Below are 24699 nucleotides of genomic sequence, written 5' to 3' on the forward strand. Positions count from 1 at the left end.
GGCTCTGCCAGGCTGCTACTTGTTCTTTCTTGCATACTTTTGATTCTAATTTTTCCCTTCCACACTCTTGCCTCGGCAGATGGGGGTCTGGACTGCTTAGCTCCTTTTTTTTTTGTTTCTGCCCCTGGGACTGCTTTTGGAAATCTCATGGTACTGGATTTTATACTTGCCAAATAGTTTGTTTTTTTCAAGCTCCTCCAGCTACTATGAGAAAGAGACTTTACAGAAAGTTAAAAAACAAAACCTGGTTCGTACTTTTGTATCCTCCCTTTCTAACTAACTGTGCAGTGACGTTATTTGTAATCCTCTTGAGAAAATCTATGCTTTTACTACACTTGTGCCACACCAGATTCTGATCTACAGGGTATTCCCACAAACTCTGTTGGCTGTTCATGAAATACGCAAGCAATATTATATGACAACTTATGTTTTTTTAAGAACAAAAAGTTGTTTTCTCAGCACTCTGGTAAAATATGTGGTATAATTTATAGACAGTCGGGTCACTTTGAGTGGCCACAAAAGGGGGAAATCTGTTTTGCAAGACACTTAGTTTCATGTGGGTGTTTCAGAGCACTGATGCCTTACCGCCTCAAACTAAAGGACTCCAATATTGAGCAACATCTGCATTAAATTAGTGTATTCTCCTTGTGTGGGTTTTCTCGAAGAACTTTATTTGTGCAGCTTTATGTAATTACTGAACCAGTAGAACTCCCTTAAAGCATTACTATCATTAAAAACAACTTTTGACATGTCGATTAGACATGTCATAAGTTGTTTATCACACCGGGTCTCACTCCTGATACCCACCTGATACCTAACTGGGGAAGTGGGCAGCATTGTTTTCAGATCCTCAATCGGCCAAGAGAACCATCCATTTCTCTGTATAGAAGTCTATTCACGATAGCCGGTGTGATCAACAACTATTGGCCTGTCTGATCGACGTTTCAAATGTTGTTTGTAATGACCGCAGTGCTTTAATGTAAAACCTTCCTTTTTATGCTTTACTTTTTCTGTGAAGATTTGTACAAAATGTAAGCTTCATTTTTGTTGGCTTCCCAAAAAACAACTTTTAACTAAAGCTTGAACAGGTGTAATATTTTCCTGAGTATAATGCTTGCATATATCTTTGCTGGTTTCTTTTCATAACTGGAGCCATGATACAGTGAGGAATCCTGCACAACAAATATCACGAACAGGCCCCCTAGACTGAGTTTAGTTGTAGTTTAGTTGTATTTAAAGAGTACCTGTCACGCACTAACCTGATGAAAGGCCTGTTACAGACCAAAAACATGTTGTTTTGTTCTCTAATAAATTTAATATTTTATGTTAATGGTGCCTAAGAATTTGCAATAGAAATAGCGCCCTAGACAATCCAATGTATCTTGTTTCCTGTGCATGCAAGGTCTATGGGACTTCTGGCATTTCTGCTCCTTATTGTGTCATCTTGGGCTACGAGAATGACCAACCAGTTACACACATTCTGCTGCTAGATTGCAGTGACAGGTACTCTTGTTAAACTTGATTTGAGTTTTTAAGGTTGATAAAAAAAAAAAAAAAGAAAAGTTACTATGTTGCTTACAATCTGTTACTATAACTCCCTTATGTGTTCACTCCTGGAACTGTGTTTTCCGTGAACTAAATGTACCATTTTAAAAGGGTTATCCAGGAATAGAAAAACACAGCAATTCATTCAGAAAAAAGCACCACATCTGTCCTCAGGTTTTGTGTGATATAACAACTTTAAACCTATATCGGAAAGGGGGGGGGGGGGGGGGCTCAATCCCAAAATGTGTGTGTGTGTGTGTGTGTATATATATATATATATATATATATATATATATATATATGTGTGTATGTGTATATATATATATATATATATATATATATATATATATATATATATATATATATATATATATATATACCGTATATACTCGAGTATAAGCCGAGTTTTTCAGCACGATTTTTCGTGCTGAAAACACCCCCCTCGGCTTATACTCGAGTGAACTCCCCCACCCGCAGTGGTCTTCAACCTGCGGACTTCCAGAGGTTTCAAAACTACAACTCCCAGCAAGCCAGGGCAGCCATCGGCTGTCCGGGCTTGCTGGGAGTTGTAGTTTTGAAACCTCCGGAGGTCCGCAGGTTGAAGACCACTGCGGCCTTCAACATCATCCAGCCCCCTCTCACCCCCTTTAGTTCTGAGTACTCACCTCCGCTCGGCGCTGGTCCGGTCCTGCAGGGCTGTCCGGTAAGGAGGTGGTCCGGTGAGGAGGTGGTCCGGGCTGCTATCTTCACCGGGGAGGCCTCTTCTAAGCGCTTCGGGCCCGGCCTCAGAATAGTCACGTTGCCGTGACAACGATGCAGATACGTCGTTGTCAAGGCAACGGCTCTATTCCGGGCCGGAAGCGCGGAGAAGAGGCGCCCCCGGTGAAGATAGCAGCCCGGACCACCTCCTCACCGGACCACCTCCTTACCGGACAGCCCTGCAGGACCGGACCAGCGCCGAGCGGAGGTGAGTACTCAGAACTAAAGGGGGTGAGAGGGGGCTGGATGATGTTGAAGGCCGCAGTGGTCTTCAACCTGCGGACCTCCGGAGGTTTCAAAACTACAACTCCCAGCAAGCCCGGACAGCCGATGGCTGCCCGGGCTTGCTGGGAGTTGTAGTTTTGAAACCTCTGGAGGTCCGCATGTTGAAGGCCGCAGTGGTCTTCAACCTGCGGACCTCCGGAGGTTTCAAAACTACAACTCCCAGCAAGCCCGGACAGCCGATGGCTGCCCGGGCTTGCTGGGAGTTGTAGTTTTGAAACCTCTGGAGGTCCGCAGGTTGAAGACCACTGAGGGCGAATGATGAGAAGAGGATGATGAAGGGGGGGGGGTGTGGGGATGATGAAGGGGGGTGGGGATGATGAAGGGGGGGGGTGTGGGATGATTACAAGGGGATGATGAAGGGGGGATGTGTGGGATGATAAGGGGATGTGTGGGATGATGACAAGGGGATGATGAAGGGGGGATGTGTGGGATGATGACAAGGGGATGATGAAGGGGGGATGTGTGGGATAAGGGGATGTGTGGGATGATGACAAGGGGATGATGAAGGGGGGATGTGTGGGATAAGGGGATGTGTGGGATGATGACAAGGGGATGATGAAGGGGGGATGTGTGGGATGATGACAAGGGGATGATGAAGGGGGGATGTGTGGGATGATGACAAGGGGATGATGAAGGGGGGATGTGTGGGATGATAAGGGGATGTGTGGGATGATGACAAGGGGATGATGAAGGGGGGATGTGTGGGATGATGACAAGGGGATGATGAGGATGTTAATGACGGGTCTGGATGATGACAGGGGGGGATGAGGTATTTCCCACCCTAGGCTTATACTCGAGTCAATAACTTTTCCTGGGATTTTGGGTTGAAATTAGGGGTCTCGGCTTATACTCGGGTCGGCTTATACTCGAGTATATACGGTATATATATATATATATATATATATATATATATATATATATATATATATATATACGGTATATATAGAATAAACCACACACTAGAAAATCTGAATAAAAGGTGCATAATAAAGTACTATAAATATCAAGAAATATATCTCTTTATTATTGCACAATATCAATACCAAAAATTGCTACATACAAAGTAATTGGGGGGGGGGGGATATAAAAAAAACAATTAAAAAGCTCAAAAACAACCAAAGCAACAGCACAACCCTGAAGAGGGGCCATGAGCCCCCTCCCCTAAGGAAATGTCCCCGTCCTGTAGGATTAAAAAGAATATGCAACCAACCAGAAAAAATATATATATATGTATAAAATGTAGAAAATATTCATTTGAATTGAAAATAATAAGATAACAAATAAGAGAAAAAAATACTGTAATATGATTCACTTGCAAATGACCAATTAGCAAGAGTATGCAGCAAGGACAGGTAACAAAATAAATATAATTACACTATACAGATCATAAATAATGTCTATAGTGAACTTATAGTAATACAACCTGTCCAAACTCTATAGATGAGCAGTAGTGGTCACAGTAAGCAAAAAATACACATGTATAGCAAACCAAACAGGAAGGACAGAAGTGAGGAGGATGCAACAAGGACAGGGTCACCCACGAACCCCACACGTTCCGTCACTTGCCTAGCGACTTTCTGGGCTGTTGTGCCCAAATGTGCCCCCACCGATATATATGCATAATATATGATAGCATAAATGTATGATTAGGTGAAAGCCTCACATGTCTCAAATGGCCGCATGTAATGAGTAAATCCGCCCCCAGATCCTATTTCAGGCGCACGCCTCCATATAAGTATAAGCTAGTGAGCCTACGCCATCATGACGCATCACATGATCCGTGCTTAGTAGGGGTCAGAAAGATAGTCACCCCATACCTTACCAAGGGCATGTGCAGTAGAACTTTCAATAAGGTGCATCACATGATTATTGGGTGCGTGCGCAATAGATCAAATACAACAAGATGCTTTAGCGCATGCACAATATATCATCTCAAGTACATGTGCACAATAGACACATGTGCAGTATATCATCTTAGTGGAAGGCATCATACAACACTAATATGCACTAAATGTATGCACAGTATGTCATCTCAATGGAACGCATCACATGACTATTAGTCTTGTATGCAATAGGTAATTTTGGTAGAAAGCATTACGTCCTATAACTTGATTCTCATAATGACTGAATAATGTACCTGTGCCTTTTATTCAGTGTAAGCTTTTCTAGTATGTGATATAACAACTTGGCTCCATTCACTTAAATAGAACTGATCCTGAACTAAACCTGGGTAACCCCTTTAACATGTTTAAAATAGTAATTTGATCTTTATATTTAGGGAGAAGAAGTTAATGCTGCAAGATTTTCAGGATGCCCCATCATCTCTAGAAAGCATTCCAGATGGTGGATACCCTTACAACCTTAGTACTGAAAAAGTAAGTGTGATTGACATTTTAGATTTGGTTTCATCAGCAGCCTTGTGACCTTTTCGCTCTGTTTAAAGTTCAACTCAACCCAAGTCTCCGACTTTCCCTAAAGTCATACTCATAAAAGGGCAGGAAACCAAGAAATGATGTGTTTTTGGCAGTGAGTTCACAGTGGAGAAGATTTGCGGGACCAAGGGAACAAGATGATCACAAGTGATTTTTTTTCCTTAAAACCGAAATGCTAGTGCACCGAAACTACATGCTAGACATAGAAAGCACAAAGAAAAATTAAGGCAACACATAGGAGTGGTTAGTTTAATTTTATTTTCCTATGAATATAACTTTTGTTTTGCTCCAAATAACTAAAATGTGGAGAACCTTTAAAAAAAACAACCACTGTAATAATTTATATCTAAAATGCTATTATTATCTTTATTTTTAATTTATAGGACTTTTCCTGATTGTTATAGCTGCTCAGTCTTGACTTCTGGTCTCATGAAATTCCATGTTGTGTTGCATTTTTGTGATAGACATACCTGCTGGATTGTCACATTTCGGTTTTAATGAATAACATCTCTTTTTATTATGTTGTCTTCAGTTTGGAAAGTATGCACGTAGACATCTTAAGTTTCATTACAATGTTTTGTGATGATTTGTTTTATTGGAGCAATTATCTATAGCAACCGGTTACATCAAAAGGAAGTGCTGTAGTTTGCTTGTGGTAGGTAAGTTTTCCAGTTTTCTCATGTCATTTTTTCCCCTTTTGTCCCACTCATGTGTAGGAGGAGTTTGGCTTTTGTTCAGACTAAACATGTATCTTCTACTGTTTAAATTTTTTAAATATATTCTGTTTCATGTGCTATTTCTGCTGCTGTAAAATGATCTGGTTGTTCTCAACTTCTTAGACTACTAGGTCACCACGGATGAGAAAAGTTTGACTCATGTAATTGTTTGTTCAGATCTTGACCAAAATGACATTTAAATGCATATAGGTCATGCTGGCATTTACTTTACATTACATTCATACTCGCACAGAGAGACATGAGAGACTGTAAGACTCTGTGTGTGTGTGTGTGTGTGTGTGTGTGTGTGTATATATGTATGTATGTGTATATGTATATATATATATATATATATATATATATATATATATATATATATAATTTACACACAAACTACTCACTGAGAGAATGGTGGAAGATTGTGTGTACATTCTGTAAATATTCTGTATACTATTTGGATGCTTTGAAATAAAGTTCTATGTGCGAGCTTAGCTATGTCACTTTGTATGCATGTATGCAAATTAGCTCTCCTCTAGCCAGTGTGTACCCTGCACTGTACTGGCAAGGGACATGAACACAAAAACATCATTTTTAGAAGATCGTAGGTGTCTTGACTGCTGAAACCCCCATGATCTCCAGAACTGGGCCCGGCTCCCCCTGAACATGGAGCAATGGGGACGGCACGCAATCCATTCCCTGTCTATTGCAGCATCAGAGATACACAAGCAATGTACTTTTAGGTTTTAAAGTACTGGAGTTCCCCTTTAACATGATGCTTCTCTAATTGACTGGCTTAGACACCAGTGTAAATAAACTCACACAGAATCTGGAGGCATGGTCTAAACTTAGACTTTCTATAGTAAGGCAAATTTAATAAAAATATTTGGATGCCCCAGTTGATGTATGTGTACACAACTCCTATATTTGGAAACATTTCCCTAGCATAAAACTGGAAACATTGCAAAGGGACAAATTGAAGGGAGTCATTGCAGTGTCAAACCCCTGGGTTTGCAACTAGAGATGAGCAAACTTTTCAAAAGTTTGGTTCTGTCGGTTCACAGACCTCTGGCAAAAAGTTCTGATTCTGACCAAACTATTTCTGTCCTTTCTGTACTTCACAATAACCCAAATACATGTATATAACACTAAGTGACCTAAAAGCCTTGTATAACAATGTTAGGTCACCTAGGAGTGTATCTATGTTCTTCTGAGCTGATTTTAAGGCACAGTTATGGCAAGATGTAGGGATATGGACAAACAAATGGTACTCAGTGGTGACTGTTGAATAAAAACGCACAAAAATGTAATGTCCAAACTTTTAGCAATGTTTTGACCAAACTCTGAATCTACAGGTTCAATTCACTCATATCTATTTGCTACATTCCTGCTCTGCTTCAGTATATCAGGTTGGAATGTAGTGGTTGGACATGACCTCAGCAACTCCTCCTGCAAAACTTTTCCAACCTTCCAGCCTGTAAGCCACTAGATTTGCATACAATTAATACTTACTCCGTGGCTCCCCACCCTAACACTCATACTTTTAAATATGGTGAAAGGTTAGAGAAATGCAGGTCATTAGGGGTCCCACGTCATACCCCATTGTGGGGTAATAGCTCTTATAGCCACAACAATGGCCTCCGCTTGAGTGATCTCCTGTCTTTACAGACACTAGTTCTAGAACAAAACATGGTTCTGGATTGGTTTCTCGGGAACAGATAAGGTTCCATTTTGGTCTATTGTATTTGTCACAATAGGTGCTGATTTGTTCGCCTACTAGTGTTCAACCTTCTTTTCAGTTATGTCCCCAGACACTTTCATATAATTTCTATTTATGAACACACCTACTCCCATGAGGGTTCCATGGTTTTCCATACTAGATGCTTGTCATGTTAGGCTGCCCGTTCCATTCTTCTCCCGTCAAAATTAAAAACAGACTTTCCAAAAAACGGAAAATAACGGATGCTAACGAACGTTATCTGTTTGGATCCGTTTTTGTTCAGTTAATAAACCAAAAAAATGTTTTTTTTTATGTTCTGAGCATGCTCAAAAGTAAAAACGGATGACATTAAAAGCTCATCCATGACATTAAAGGCTCATTCATTTTCCATAGACTTCAATGTTAAATTTACTGTATCCCTTTTTTCTTCAATTTTTTGGACGGAAGAAAAAATACTGCATGTGCCGTTTCTTCTGCCGAAAAAAAAAACGGAAATGAATGCAAATGAGTGCAAACGGGTGCAAGCGGATTGTAAAAAAAAATCCCATTGACATGAATGGGATTTTTTTTAAACTGTTTTGAATCCGTTTACAGCTTGCAAAAAAGCAAACAAAACGGTGATAAAAAAACAGGGCCTTGTGAACGCACCCTTACCTTGAGACACAGTTTGACAATTTTGTTTAGTTAGACCGGCTGTTTGAAATAAAGGAAAAGAAACATGCATGCTGTTTTATAAATGACTTTGTAAGGCTGTTTTGGGGGTGTGGGGCTTAATTTTGGGGTTTGTTTTGTTTTATTGAAACTAAAAATGTTACTAATACTCCACAATTCAAACATTATGTTTCTGTACTAGGTTTTAATAGAAGAATGTAAACCAGTGATCACAGAAAACAATTCTCAAGCTGTTCCAAATAACCTTCCTAAAGAAGTGCCCGAGAATGAAGCAATTCCGCTAAAAGATGAACTGCAGCCACAAGCTGAAGGTATAGAAAGGCAAGATTTCTTGATCGGAATCCAATGGGGGACACAGAACCGTGGGTATATGCTCTTGCCGCCAGGAGGCGCCGACACTAGGCAAACAAAAAAAGGTCAGCCCCTCCTGGCAGGATTTACCCTGCCTACTGGCCCTGAGCTAATCAGTTTTAGCTTAGTGTCCTAGGAGGCAAGACACAGGTCTGGGGTTCTCTCTAGACCTGGTCTTCTTTTTTTTAATTTTTACAGTTAGGGCCTGTTTTAGGTTCTTTTATCCTTTTTATTTTCTGTTCCCCCATATGTGGCCAAGGGGCACGGGACATAATACTAATGCACCGTTAACCCCTTCCTGCCAACGGCCAGCACCTTGGGGTTGCATCTTGGGTCCAGGTCCCCTTATTTTCCCTGCTCATCTTGGACTGTAGCAGCATGACGTGATGCAGGTAACTATAAGACTGGCTCCGACCCCATCGGAAAGGGACTTCCTTTCCTACGTTTGCATCGGGTTGCCCTTCCAAACAGGTGCACCCCCCCATCTCGGAAAGCCCTTCATGGAAGTCGGATAACCGATCTGGCAGTTTTCCTGCCAAATCCGGTACCCATATGCCTACCTCTTTCTGAAGGGGCGCCCCCACCCATGTCTTATTTTCGGTGGGAGGTTGCCTGTCTCTCTTCCAGGACATTTGGCTGGCTCAGGTCCAGGACTCTTGGGTGTGAGACATCATTTCAGTGGGTTATCGGATAGAATTTGCTTCCATTCCCAATCACCATTTCTTCCAATCCAGTCCTCCGCGGGCCCCTTCCTTGGCAGTGGCTTTTCATACCACCTTACGTTCACTCCTCTCTCAGGGAGTGATAGTGCCAGCTCCACCAGAGGAGTGTTTTTCAGGATTCTACTCGAACCTCTTTGTAGTTCCCAAGAAGGAGGGCTCGCCCCATTCTGGATCTCAAGTTACTCAATCGCCATCTACGTATCCGCCACTTTCGGATGGAGTCTCTCCAGTCCGTGGTGGCTTCTATGGACCAGGGTGAGTTTCTTTCGTAGGTGGACATCCGGGATGCCTATCTCCACATCCCTATCTTCCCAGCTCATCAGCAATTCCTTCGATTCGCTGTTCCAGCAGGCCATTTTCAGTTTGTGGCACTCTTTTGGTCTAGCCAGGGCTCCCAGGGTCTTCACCAAGGTCATGACGGCAGTGATTGCCATCCTTCGGAGCCGGGGGATCTCAGTTCTCCGCTACCTGGACAACCTCTTAATCAAAGCCCCGTCCCGGTCCCAAAATCGGGAGAGTCTTCAGATCACTCTTCACACCTTGTCCTCTTTCGGCTGGGTGATCAACTGGGAGAAGTCGCATCTGTCCCCTTCCCAGTCCCTGATATTTCTGGGTCTCCTCTTCGACACAGAAGCAGCCCGTGTCTTCCCTTAGCCTTCCCTTAGACAAACAGCGCTCTCTACAGCTGGGTGTCCGTCGCCGAGATGACCCTCCCTGTTTCCAAATCGTTTCTGCATGGAGGTCTTGGGCCGGATGGTAGCTGCCATGGAGGCAGTCCCTTTGGCCCAGTTTCATTGTCGCCCCCTCCAACTGGACATACTGGCCAGGTGGGACAAGTCTCCATTCTCCCTGGATAGCTGGATTCTTTTGCTTCTGGCGGTGCGGCGATTCCTTCTTTGGTGGATCCATTCTCCTCTGCTTCTTCTGGGGAGGTCTTTCCTCCCTCTTCATTGGCAGATTGTCACTACCGATGGGAGCCTCCAGGGCTGTGTCGGGACCTGACGGTCCAGGGTCGCTGGTCTCCTCAGGAATCCCGCCTTCCCATCAATCTTCTGGAGCTCTGGGGAATTTTTCTTTGCCTCCTCCATTGGGATGATATCCTTCAGGGTCGGCCGGTCCGTGTTCAGTCAGACAATGTGACGGCAGTCGCATACTTCAATCGCCAAGGCGGTACGCGAAGTCGTTCGGCGATATAGGAGGTCTCCAGAATTCTTCTCTGGGCCGAGGCTCGAGTCCCTGCTCTCTCAGCGATCCACATTCCAGGTGTGGACAATTGGGAAGCGGACTTTCTCAGCCGCTCTTCGGCGGATCTGGGGGAGTGGTCTCTCCATCAGGAGGTGTTCTCACAGATCTGCAATCTCTGGAGACCCCCGGATGTGGATCTCTTTGCGTCCCGCCACAACAGGAGGGTTCCCCTTTTTGTGGCGAAGTCGCGGTATCCTCTGGCCTTGGCGGTGGACGCTCTAGTCATTCTGTGGTTGTCCTTCCGTCTACCTTACCTCTTTCCACCCCTTCCCTTCCTACCCAGGGTTCTGTGGAAACTCAAGGCGTAGGGCGTTCCTGCCATTCTGGTGGCTCCGGATTTGCCTAGATGCGCGTGGTATGCCGACATCATTCGGCTGGTTGATGACGTGCCGCTGTGTCTTCCGCTTCTCCCCGACCGTGTGTCTCGGGGTCCTCTTTGCCACCCCAATTTACTGTCGCTGCATTTGACGGCGTGGCGGTTGAAACCGCGGTATTGAAGGCGCACGGCTTTTCCCATGAGGTAATTCGTACCAGGCTTCCGGCATGGAAGCCTTCATCGGCCAGGATTTACCACCGCACCTGGAAAGCTTATTTTCGGTGGTGTGATGCGCAGTCTTTTTCTCAGGTGGTGTTTTCTTTTCCGCGCCTTATTGCTTTTCTCCAATCGGGGCTGGACCAACAGTTGACCCTTAGCTCCCTTAAGGGTCAGGTTTCTGCTCTTTCTATTCTCTTCCAATGGCAGTTGGCCTTTAACTCCCATGTCCGCACCTTCCTGCAGGGAGTGGCCCACAAGGCTCCTCTTTTCAGGTCTCCCATTCCTCCGTGGGACCTCAACCTAGTACTTGTAGCTTTGAGAGAGGCTCCGTTTGAACCCATTCGAGATGCCTCTCTTCTTATTCTTTCGTGGAAATTCGCCTTTCTCATTTGGAGGGTCTCTGAGTTGGCATCTCTTTCTTGTCGTTCCACTCTTTTGGTTCTTCATCGAGATAAAGTGGTTTCCTCTTTTCATGTGAACAAAGAGATTGTTCTTCCTTCCTTTTTGTCTGTCTCCTTCCAGTGCCAAGGAGCGTTCCTTTTACAGCCTGGACGTGGTTCAGCTGTCCGGACTTCTCTTTCGGTCACATCCTCTTTTCAACCGGGAGACTCTTTTTTTGTGATCCCTGAGGGTAGTCGCAGGGGTCTTCCGGCTCCCATGGCGACCATATCTTGGTGGATTCGCTCTACCATTTCGGATTTGTACCGCTGCAAGGGCAAGGTTCCACCTTTTCGGGTGACAGCGCATTCCACGCGTTCCGTTGGGGCTTCTTGGGCTCTACGCAATAGGGCTTTGTCCCTGCAAGTCTGTAAGGTGGCCACCTGGTTGTCCTTACACACTTCCACCAAATTCTACCAGGTGCACACTTTCGAGTCAGCTGATGCCAGTTTGGGTCCAAAGGTGTTGCAGGCGGCAGTGGCTTCGTCCTCTGCCTGATTTTGAGTTGGGTACTTTTCTTCCCACCCCGGGGACTGCTTTGGTACGTCCCACGGTTCTGTGTCCCCCAATGGATTCCGACCAAGAAAAGAAGATTTTTTATGCTTACCGTAAAATCTCTTTCTCGGAGGATCCATTGTGGGACACAGCGCCCACCCATGGATTGGATACAGTTTTTGTTGGTTTTGTCCAAGGGGTGGATCGGTTTCCTTTTCTTGTCTGGTTCCCTCGGACTCCTGCTGGTTTCCTTTTCTGTCGGTTGCCTCCTACTGCTTTGGGACTAAACTAATTAGCTCAGGGCCAGTAGGCGGGGTATATCCTGCCAGGAGGGGCTGACCTTTTTTTGTTAGCCTAGTGTCAGCGCCTCCTAGCGGCAAGAGCATATACCCACGGTTCTGTGTCCCCCATTGGATCCTCCGAGAAAGATTTTACGGTAAGCATAAAAAATATTTTTGCACTAATATGACCAAATTACTAAATCTAGTATACTATATATTACGTATTGATGTCTATTTTTGTAACCTTCTGTCAGTATGTGCTATGACATATGAAAGTACCTCTCTCTACGTTACTCTTATTTGTTAACTGTGAGGCTGGTGTGATTCTATGTTGTATACCAAAAGGATGGATCGGTGGATGCCTGGGTCTTATTTCGTATTTGTGTGTTTTTTGTTTTGTTTTGTTTAAGCAGCAGTTGTTTGTATGACAAGAGAAACAAAGAGAAACACATACAGACAACTACTGCTCAAGTAAGAAAATAACACACAAATACAAACTAAGACCCAGGCATCCATAGCTCCATCCTTTTGGTATACAACAAAGGATTATACTAGCCTCCAGGTGACAAATCAGAATATAGGGATTTTGCTTCTTTTTGTAAAATGATAAATTACTTTTGTTAAAAATGTCATACACACCCTGTGACGAGAATACACCCGGATATGATTAGTCTGCTTAGGGTTGCCTTCAAACTAAATTGCAAATCCCACCTCAACAAAGTCCACACACCCCAGGTAAACAGCTATTGCATTCAGATACCAAGCTCTTAACTTATAGTTTCCTAGCACACATAACTATGTGTGCTAAAATATACTAATTTAAAGCAATAATAAGGGTCCTGTTATTCTGTTAGATCCTACAAAACACCTTTCTCAGTTGAAATCATGTAAAAAAAATACTTTTGTCATTGTTGCTTCATATAGACTGACACCCTTGGTGTTCTCTTGATATTCTCTCAGAACGTCCACTTACTGTTAGTGGTCACACATGCTCAGCAGTTAAGTCCCCCACCTGCCCTCTCATGTATGCAGGCAGTAGAATAAATTCTGCTATTGTGCAAGGCTGGTCATTGAGAACAGGTGCAATAAGTGGTGGCTTCTTACCAGTAATGAACACATTTGGTTGGTGTTTATTTGATTTCATTTGAAAACATCCGAGGGTGCTCTAACAAGTATGTATCAACAATATTTTGGCACAGGAGCATTTCAGAATGAAAAGTTGTTAGGCTTTTAATTAGCAGGAAAATGAAATATCTAATACTAGGACAACTCATTTAACACAGGATAAGAGGGATCACTCAGAATTTCGAATTTCCCAGTAACTTTGCGCATAGTGACGTACATTTTTGGCACAGCTATGAAACGAGCGCCATTAACCCCCCCCCCCCCCCCCCCCGATGCTGTGATCAATAATTAAATGGCTGATCTGATCGCCTGCGACACTGCCGCAGGCATCAGGTCAGCCAAGACGGCAGATTAAGGTCCCCTCACCTGCCTCTGTCCCTTCCCCGGCGTCTTCTCCTCTGGTTTGAGATTGAGCAGATTGAGCAGTGAAGAATATCCCCGATAACACTGATCAGTGCTATGCCTATGCATAGCACTGAACAGTGTTAGTAATGTGATGATTGCTATAAGTAGTCCTCTAAAATGTTGTAAAATAAATGTAAAGAAAAGTGGAAAATCTATTCAAATAATATTATTAAATATTAATATTAATTTAAAAAAAATATAAAAAGCAATCAAAAAGTCACATATATGCAAAAGTTTCGAAAAAGATCATGGTGCAAAAAATTAGCCCTCACACATCCCCGTATATGGAAATATATATGAGAAGGTTAGATGTGGTCAAAATGGGGCAATTTCAAACGTACTGATTTTGTAAAAGAAAAGTTTGAGATTTTTAAAAAACAGTACAATAATAGCAAGGCATGTAAGGCTCCTTTCTCACTATACTGTTGCTCTGTTACAAACGGACGTTAATGGCTTTTTTTTTTTTTTTCTTCTACTTTGGGTGCCATTATTGTCCGTTATTGTAATGGAGCAAAACAAGAGTTAAAAGGGGCAAAGAGAATCCCATTCCCAGTATTCCTCTAACATCCGTTATAAGTCCCATTATGATAGTGGGTGAAAAAGACATGACATGCACAAATTTTTCTCCCGCTATCTTCCTAACGGCCGGTACACTGACGGGCACTGACACTCCGGGTCCAGGCCATCGTTGCCACAATTCTTCAGTGTTTCACTGTTAAACCTGCAAATCAAACCTATTTTTGTTTTCCAGCAGGTGTGTAGAAGTGTGTACATGGGTGGCAGAGTGGTGTAGAGGAGTGACAAGGTGTTAACAGAGGGGTGGACAGGAGTGACAAGGTGGTAACAGAAGGGTGGGCGGGAGTTACAAAGGGACAGAGAGGTGAATAAGGGTGTACATGGGTGACAAAAATGTGGTCAGAGGGGTGAACAATGGGGGGTGAACATGGGTGATGGGGGTGACAGGGGTGGATAGGGAGGTGGACATGGATGACAGGAGGGGGAACATGGCAGACGGGTCAGAGGGGTGGACAAGATGGTAAAAGAGGGGTTGACAGGAGTGACAAAGAGTGGTGGACTGGGGTGACAAAAGGACAGAGGGTTGAATATGGGATGGATGTTGTTGACACAGGTGTAGACTGGGGGGGTGGACAGGAGGGTGAACATGGGTGACAGAGGGATGGAGAGGGGTGACAGAGGGATGGCCAAGGTGGACATGGATGACAGAGGGGTGGACATGGGAGACGGGGGGGGGGAGTGGTGAACATGGGAGATGGGGGGGGGGTGAACTGGGGGACAGGGGGTCAGATAGAATAAATAGAAAGAAAAAACAAGGTATGCTCCTAGTGCAGGTGGTTTAGGATAGCATCAATGTGCACAGAAAATGGAGGCTTACCACCTCAGAAGGCATATAGACTCGCGGTGGTAATGGAGGTAAGCAGCCACGGTGTCCTTTCCAGATGCCTCTCGGTCAGCTGGATTTGTTTGCAGAGTCGTGGATACAGTCCAAAAAAGAGGAAATTCTCAAACGGTGCTTCCCTTCTCAGGAAAGATGCAAGGCAGCTGTCCACAGTAAAATAGAGGGGTGAATAGGGGATGGACATTGGTGACATGGGTAGATTGGGGGGTGGTAAGAGGGGGGGGATGGACAGGGGTGGCCAAGGTGGACATGGAAGACAGGGGGATGGACATGGGAGACAGGGGGTCAGAGGGGTGGACAGGGGCGACAAGGGGGTAAAAGTGGGGTGGACAGGAGTGACAAAGGGACAGAGGGGTTGGTTAAATAGTGGGTGAACATGGGTGACAGAGGGGTAGACTGGGGGGTGGTCAGAGGGGTGGACAGGGAGGGGTGAACATGGGCAACAGGGGAATGGACAGGGGTGGCCAAGGTGGACACAAATGACAGGAGGTTGGACATGGTGGTGGACATTGGAGACGGGGGGGGGGGTTTAACAGGGGTGAAGGGGGGTGGACAAGGATGAAAAGGGGGATAAAAGAGGGGTGGCAAAGGGACAGGGGTGAATGGGGGGGTGAACATGTGTGACTGGGTAGACTGGGAGGTGGACATGGATGACACGAGGTTGGACATAAGTGACGGGGGGGGGGGGGCATGGGTAACGGGGGACATGGGTGACCGGGGGGGGGGGGGGGGGGTGGACAGGGTTGAGAAGAAGTAACAGATGGGTGGAAAGGGTACAGTGCCTGCAAGCCGGCACGGGAATACGGCGCAGCTTCCACCGCCAGTCCTTCTCTCCGGCAGGGCACCATTTTCGGCCCCACATACTGTGCCGCAAGGGGGAGGGAGATGCAGGGGGAGGCTGTTTGGGCAGTGGGCACGCACAAGCTTCCCTTCCCCCCCTGCGGTGAGCCACAGGCGCGCAGGCCGGGGCGGGAAATTAAAAAAAGAAATTGATGGCAAAATCCTGCGGCACCCTGGGCAGTGACGAACACCCCGGTTGGGAATCACTGGTCTAATATGTATGGTGCCCTCCTAACAGATGATATTGGGAATGATAGGGGTTGGACATTTTGGATTTTAACTACTTTGCTTTTGTTCTCAGCAACATAAGCCGTCAGGAGAGCTGTAGGGAAGTCGTTTATGGAGAGACTATGAGAGAGAGCCATCGACCGCATAAATATTTGGCCAACAGCTAATGAAGTTGTATGACCAACTATCTGAAAACAATAGTTAACTTTGTTAGGGGGGATTTATCAAAACCTGTCTAGAGGAAAAGTTGCTCAGTTGCGCATAGCAACCAATCAGATCGCTTCTTTCATTTTTTAAAAGGTCTGTGGAAAATGAAAGAAGCAATCTGATTGGTTGCTATGGGCAACACAGCAACTTTTCCTCTGGACAGGTTTTGATATATCTCCCCCTGTGTGCCTATTGATGAGTTCAAATGAAAATCTGTTGGTGACCTTTGACCTTTTATGCCAGTACAGAGCTTTTACATGGCTGTGTGTGAGGCCTTGTTGTGAGTTGAACTGATCTACTGTTGCTTGTGTGCTTATATTTTCCCACTAGAGACTCATAGATTTAGCCTGATACCGTTTTTGAGTGAATAAAGTTGATTTGTGCATTTTTATGTCTTTTAATAATATGTTTGCAATACTATTTGCTCTATTTGTGCACTGTAGAACTCCTGCAGCCAGAAATACCATCTGTTGTTGATGACATCATTAATTCTACTCCAGAACTGAAAATAAATTTGGAAGCTATTGAAGAAAGGTTAGTGAGTTATCAATTTCTTATGATTTTGCTCTTGTTGTGATGAAGATTTTAGACAAGTGGAAAGTGTTTAAAACAATACAGAGTTGAAGTGCTAATGGGCAATGTTGTTTCACACAACTTCCATCCATTTCATAGCCTATGAGGGGCATTTACTAAGGGGTTTAGTCATTTTTTTCTGACTATTTTTCGCGTTAAATTGTCGCAATTGCGCCTACCCTATTTTTCGTGCGACTTTCTCTAGCAAGAGCTAGAAAGTAAAAAAAAAAATTCCTGCTTGATCTACGCTAGTTTGCATTTTTGACTTGCAGTGGTCAAATATTTATTAACTGAGACAGTCGCAGCTGCGCAATGAACAGTCGCAACGGCCGTAAAAATTGACTAAATTTACTCCAGCTCCAACATGGAGCAGGAAAAGCTACTGCCACCCGGGCTCCGACATACTTTCTCCCCGCTACCCTCACTTCGCTACAGGGACACTGCAGTGATTTACATCCACCCCTCTCACCTGCCAGTGCCACACAACTCCCATCTGTCTGCTAACTGTTGCAAGACTACAAGTCCCAGCATGCCCTTACAGTGAGGACACGCTGGGAGTTGTAGTCTTGTAGCAGCGGGAGCTGAGCGGCGCGGGCGTGAGACAAGGGGGGGGGGGGGGGGATATCAGTGTCCCCATAAGTGAGAGTAGCGGGGAGGCCGGGCGGCTTCACTGTAATTTCAGCCCGGGCTCCTGCCCTGACAGCCAAAGGCTTTGGCTGTCAGGGCATGCTTGGTGTTGTAGTTTTGCAACAGCTGGAGGGCCACAGTTTGCAGCCCACTGGTTTGTGGTCTGTAAACTGTAGTCCTCCAGCTGTTGCAAAACTAAACAGCTGAAGGGGACCGGCGAAGACGTTCACTTACCCTTCCGAGGCTCCAGCGACTATCGGTGACGGAGATCGTCAGGCGGCACTGTCGCACGGCAATGTCTTTCGGCAATGTCATGCGGCGCTGGATCCTACGGAAGCTGGTAAGTTGCCCAAGCCCTAAAACAGTGTTTCCCAACCAGGGTGCCTCCTGATGTTGTAGGGTGCCTCATTGGAGTTGTAGTTTTGCAACATCTGGAGGCACCCTGGTTGGGAAACACTGGCCTAAAACAGATGTTGCAAAACTACAACTCCCAGGTTGGGAAACACTGTGCCCGGCCTCCGCCCCACCCTACTGTAAGGGCATGCTGGGAGTTGTAGTCCTGCAGCTGGGGGCAGGGGACAAGCTTGTCACTTGCCCACACATCTCCTGTACCACACAACTACAACTCCCAGCATGTCCTTACTGTAAGGGCATGCTGGCAGTTGTAGTCTTGTGGGGCGGGAGATATGTGAGCAGGTGATAATAAATGTATTAACCCATTTTTTTTCTTCTCATTTCAGATCCATGTATCCTGTGGACTCCTTCGGATTCGGTGGACTACTTCGATGACCAGCGTTTTTCTTTGTTTGATTTTAATAAAGTGGTTAACGAGGGCTTGTGGGGGAGTGTTTTTTGTAATAAAAATTTTTTAAAACCTGTTGTGTTTTTTCCTTACTTTACTTGACAGGCTTAGTAGTGGAAGCTGTCTTATAGACGGAGTCCATTACTAAGCTGGGCTTAGCGTTAGCCACAAAAACAGCTAGCGCTAACCCCCAATTATTACCCGGTACCCAACGCCACACGGGTGCTGGGAAGAGCCGGTACCAACAGGCCCAGAGCGTCAAAAATGGCGCTCCTGGGCCTAGGCGGTAACAGGCTGGCGTTATTTAGGCTGGGGAGGGCCAGTAACAATGGTCCTCGCCCACCCTGGTAACGTCAGGCTGGGTTACTGTTTTGTTGGTATTTGGCTGAGAATAAAAATAGGGGGGACCCTATGCGGTTTTTTTTTTTAAATAAATAATTAAATATTGAAAAAAAAAAAAACACATAGGGTCCCCCCTATTTTTATTCTCAGCCAAATACCAACCAAACAGTAACAGCCTGACGTTACCAGGGTGGGCGAGGACCATTGTTACTGGCCCTCCCCAGCCTAAATAACTCCAGCCTTTTACCGCCTAGGCCCAGGAGCGCCATTTTTGACGCTCCGGGCCTGTTGGTACCGGCTCCTTCCGGCACCCCTGGGGCGTTGAGTACTGGGGTAATAATTGGGGGTTAGCGCTAGCGCTATAAGACAGCTTCCACTACTAAGCCTGTCAAGTAAAGTAAGGAAAAAACACAACAGGTTTTAAAAAAATTTTATTACAAAAAACACTCCCCCACAAGCCCTCGTTAACCACTTTATTAAAATCAAACAAAGAAAAACGCTGGTTATCGAAGTAGTCCACCGAATCCGAAGGAGTCCACAGGATACACTGATCTGTAGAAGAAGTAACAAAAAAAAAGAGTAAGTACATTTAGGGAGAAAAAACAGTGTTAAAAAAATGTAATAAACACACACACTAAATGCCGTTTACCACTATTCTGAGCCTTGACTACAATTTAGTTATTGAACTATTTAGATGTGGTGAAAAAGCTAAAAACAAACCTAAAAAACTAAAGATCCAGAAGGAAACCTAGCAGCCAAACCTATTCAGACAGCAGGAAAAAGGAACAGACTATTTTTTCTACTACATGAAGTAAATTTCCCACTTTTGCCTACGTGTGCCAAATTTATTAATGCCGTGCAACAATTTAGTAAATTTGTCGCACATAGTCAAAAATGAAGTAGAAAAAAACAGGGTAAAAACCAGACTACATAGTAAAAGATTAGTAAATGCCCCTCTATGTGATTGCTATCATATTTGTATATCACTTCATTAAAGGGGTACACCACTGGAAAACATTTTTTTTTTTTTTTTAAATCAACTGGTGCCAGACAGTTAAACAGATTTCTAAATTACTTCTATTTAAAAATCTTAATCCTTCCAGTCCTTATCAGCTGCTATATGCTCCACTGGAAGTTCTTAACTTTTTTGAATTTCCTTTCTGTCTGACCACAGTGCTCTCTGCTGACACCTCTGTCAATTTTAGGAACTGTCCAGAGTACAAGCAAATCCCCATAGCAAACCTTTCCTGCTCTGGACAGTTCCTGACATGGACAGAGGTGTCAGCAGAGAGCACTGTGGTCAGACAGAAAGGAAATTCCAAATGAAAAGAACTTCATGTGGAGCATATAGCAGCTGATAAGTACTGGAAGGGTTAAGATTTTTAAATAGGAGTAATTTACAAATCTGTTTAACTTTCCCTGATGTAAAGTCTTGGCCACTATGTGTCTTACTTCTCTTAAATCTGCTACCCACTGCCTGTTGTCAGTGTAAATCTGTCTCGGGTAACAGTTAGATCAGGACAAATCACAAAAAGTGGGTGTGCGTCTGAGCATGTGCCATATACAGGAGTGAGAGCCTGAGTAAGCCTGGACTATGTACCTGCAAGTTGAGCCAGTCTGTCTGCTAAAGATCATCCACACTGTTCCTGAAATCAGTTACTTATCCCCTATCCTGTGGATAGGGGATAAGTTAATTTTCAATGGATATCTCTTTTAATGCTCTGCCATGCTTATATGTCAGAATATCATCAAAAAGTTATTCAATGCATAGCGCTCCATTGCCACAGACTCCAATAGACTAAATGCAGTCTTCTTTTTACTTTGTTTGGTCTGCTTTTAAATTGGCACTGTCAGATATAAAAAGCTTTTTATATGTTGTACATCTTTGCAAAACATTAATTTTTTTTAATATACTTCTATACTTTGTTAAAGAAAGCTTCCTCCGAAAACCCCACCACTAGGGGTCCCCAAACCTCCTTGGGCACTGATGAGGCCCACAGCAGCATGAGGGTGTCCAAGGGTCATGGACGTGAGATGGCTGATTGACAAGGCTGCAGGAGGAACACAGCTTGTAGCAACACTGCTGTAACACAGAGTTTTAGCAAACATGTGCCTCCAGCTGTTGGAAAACTACAACTTCAAGCATGCCTGGACAGTCAAAGGATGTCTAGGCATGCTGAGAGTTGTAGTTTTGCAAAAGATGTAGGCAACACTGTTGTAAAAAAAATGGAATAGAAAAAATTACAAAAAAGACAGCGCTCATCCAATGCTTTTCTTAAGCAATAAAATAGACTGGACTCACCTGGTGTACATGGGGAGCCACCATAGAATGGTTTAATGGCGCCCCACAACACCTAAAGCCAGACAAGGGATAACGGGGAAAGGGAAGAACATATGACCCTTTTGATCCTCTTCTTGAAGATCCACTCTTACAGTAAAGTGCACAGTGTGGTCCCCAAATCATGTGTGAACTCGATATGGGCAAGGAATATGCAGAAATAAGGAATAAAAAAACAATACACTTGCACTCAGGATAGGGACAATGTAGCATATAAGAACTATAGATAAAAATGAGTATCTCTACTCACTCTCCACGGTGGGGGGCCAGAGCGTAATATACTGGAACCCCCCTCCAAGTCCGCCTATCACAGGAAGCTCAGATCCGTGGTCTTGCAGAATCTTCGCAAAGTAAACAAAATGCTCCTGGACACGTCCGTGGTCGGGAATGAACAATTTATTTCATAAAAACTTGTGCAAATGGCAACGCATTTTGGGGGGATGTACACAGATACCCCCCCTTCCTCACGCTAATGAATATGTGCAGATTTTGTAATTTTTATTATTCAATACTTTTGTATGTTTTGTTGTACATATTCATGTATAATAACACATTGTATGTATGATTGTCCGGTATTTGCACATAAATAGTACCATCATCATGTTCCTTAGATGTATGGGCCATTTTGCGCTACTCTCCCCTGGGTGGAGCGCATTCCAGCGCTCTACGTAGGAGATCAGAGGATGTGCCGTTTGGTGGAACGCAACATGCGCTCCATGTGAGCGGAAACCGGCAGTGATGTCTGGTGAGATGCATGTGCATTCCACCGGACCGGAAGTTTGCATAGACACTGGGCTGGAAGTGGAGGGGCTTGGGCCATGACGACAAGAAGTGATGTAGATACTTATGTAAATATAAATAGTCCCGTTTATCATTGTATTCATTAGCCTCAGGTAGGGGGGCATTAGGGTGGTTAATTTTTCCAAAGATGTGATTTTCATATGACTTTGCTTACGCCCCGAGTATCAGTGATATAAAAGCTATATATGCCAAATTTCATGAAGATTAGATAATATTTAGGGGTTGCACACAATGATCATTTTATATCAAACTAGTGACATTTCTAATTTTCAGTTTCGGGATCCCAGGGGCTCTGCATCAAGCAAAGTGGATGGCAGAGGCAATATATGCACTTAAAATTGTCCTCTTCACTATACAGTTGAATATTCCTCAACGAGAATTGAAAGGAATGAAACGGGTTGCAGAATTTTTCAGCCTCATACATGTTCGCTTTTGGCACGAGGCAATTGTAAGTCGATGGGCTCCAAAGAATGATTTGGATATGCTACAGCTTCTGAGCACTTACCCATATGCAGACGTCAAAGAAAGTGCTCTCACAGCTGCTTAGATATACCCTTTGGCATCTGTTAGAAACAAACGTAGGATTGGCTTTTTTGGACGAACGTATTACTCTGATAAGAAAATAAGGCTGATAAGGAAAATATGACTACAAATTTAGAAACCAAACCTGCAATACTGCAGTGATTCTCTAAGAAGCCATGTGAACGCTCTTAATGTGGTCAATGATACCACAGAAAGAGGAATTGCTCTGATAAAAAAGTGTAACGAATCAGTCAGGGACGAACAACAAAAACAATTCTTGTTGAGGGTAGTCGAGCATCACATAAAAGTCGTCACCAAGCGAACAAAAGAAGGGATTGCATTGTTCAGAGTTGATTAATATAACACGTTTTGCCTATCGTACTACCTATTAATCTTAGTGTCTAGTTTTAATATTTTAAGTTTGGGATTTCTAGTTTTCCCAATAAAAGTACCGTATTTTTCACAGTATAAGACACACTTTTTCTTCCCCAAAACTGGGGGGGAAAAGTTGGTGCGTCTTATACGGCGAATACACACCTATCGCGGCGGTCCCTGCGGCCATCAACGGCCGGGACCCGCGGCTAATACACGACATCACCGATCGCGGTGATGCCCTGTATTAACCCTTCAGACGCGGCGATCAAAGCTGACCGCCGCGTCTGAAGCCAAAGTGAAATTGTGGCGTACCTAACAGCTTACAGGACATCGGGATGGACCTTACCTGCCTCCTCGGTGTCTGCTCCGTGTCGGGATCCCCTGCATGGCCGGCGCTCTCCTTCGACGTCATCACGTTGTTGCACACGCCGCCCCGTCATCCAATAGGAGCGGCTTGCGTAGCGACGCGATGACGGCGACAGAGAGCGTGGATCCCGGGGAAGAAGACGTCTGGATCGTCGGGGACACCACGGGGATGCGGCGACAGCGATGGAGGGCAACATCCAGGGCAGCAGTGACGAGCGGTGACGGGTCCGGAGCGGCGAGGACACGTGAGTATTACCTCCTATACCAGTGGTCTTCAACCTGCGGACCTCCAGATGTTGCAAAACTACAACTCCCAGCATGCTGGGAGTTGTAGTTTTGCAACATCTGGAGGTCCGCAGGTTGAAGATCACTGTTGGGTTCAGAATCTTTTTTTTCTAGATTTTGAAATTGGGTGTGTCTTATATGGCGGTGCGTCCTATAGGGCGAAAAATACGGTAATTAACATTGAAAAGTCATATTTTTTGCTTACTTTTACAAAACTGATCAAAGTTTGCAACCTCTAAATATTATCCAATCTTCTTGAAATTTGGCATATATATCTTTTACATCACTGAGACTCAGGGCATAAGCAAAGTCTGCAAAAATGTAAAATTTTATTTGTTTGCCTTACAAAATGAAACCACATATCTGTGTACATCCCCCGGAGAGCGTTGCCATTTGCACATGTTGTTATGAAATTTATCTGTCATTCCCGACCACTGACGTGTCCAGGAGCATTTTGTTTACTTTGGGAAGATTCTGCAAGACCACGGATCTGATAGAGACATTAAAGTGACATGTACATGTTTCTGATGAGGTACTGAGTTACATATAACAGTTTTTTTTTTGTGGGATCTGACAGGTTTGCTTTAAAGGTTATATTAAGTGAAAGTTTTGACTAAAACTAAATATAAGAATTTATAGAAAACACTGTTTTTCTTTTATTAAAATGACATTAAAGGGGTACTCCGCCCCTAGACATCTTATCCCCTATCCAAAGGATAGGGGATAAGATGTGAGATCGCGGGGGTCCCGCTGCTGGGGACCCCTGGGATCGCCGCTGATGCACCCCGCTATCATTACTGCGCAGTGTGAGAACGCTCTGCATGTAATGACGGGCAATACAGGGGCCGGAACATCGTTACGTCACGGCTCCGCCCCTCGTGACGTCATGGCCCGCCCCCGTCAATACAAGTTTAGGGGAAGGGGGCGTGGTGTTCGTCATAGACTTGCATTAAGGGGAGTGGCCGTGATGTCATGAGGGGCGGATCCATGACATCACGCTACTGCGGCCCCTGTATTGCCCGTCATTACGCACAGATGGAACTCGCTCTGTGCATTAATGATGGCGGGGTGCCGCAGCGGCGATCCCCGGGGTCCCCAGCTGCGGGACGGCGGTGATCTAACATCTTATCCCCTATCCTTTGGATAGGGGATAAGATGCCAGGGGCGGAGTACCCCTTTAAATATGACTGTCTCGACATACAGTTTTGAATAGCCAGTATGTGACAGTGCTGCCAGATTTTCTTAGGTTACCT

The 24699-nt window shown here is 44.6% G+C and overlaps 1 protein-coding gene across 7 annotated transcripts in view; it reads left to right on the plus strand.

The window, feature by feature from the left end:
• LOC130294597 (C-Jun-amino-terminal kinase-interacting protein 4-like) overlaps positions 1-24699 on the plus strand; it is a 279068-nt gene that overhangs the window by 127905 nt on the left and 126464 nt on the right. For all 7 annotated transcript variants that reach the window (XM_056544684.1, XM_056544682.1, XM_056544681.1 and 4 more), the window contains 3 exons: positions 4868-4964; positions 8308-8437; positions 16859-16949. In XM_056544684.1, coding sequence (XP_056400659.1) covers positions 4868-4964; positions 8308-8437; positions 16859-16949 — 318 coding nt within the window. The remainder of the gene's footprint in view (positions 1-4867; positions 4965-8307; positions 8438-16858; positions 16950-24699) is intronic.

The sequence above is a fragment of the Hyla sarda genome, chromosome 10 (assembly GCF_029499605.1).
Source record: "Hyla sarda isolate aHylSar1 chromosome 10, aHylSar1.hap1, whole genome shotgun sequence".
In the NCBI taxonomy this organism is placed as follows: domain Eukaryota; kingdom Metazoa; phylum Chordata; class Amphibia; order Anura; family Hylidae; genus Hyla; species Hyla sarda.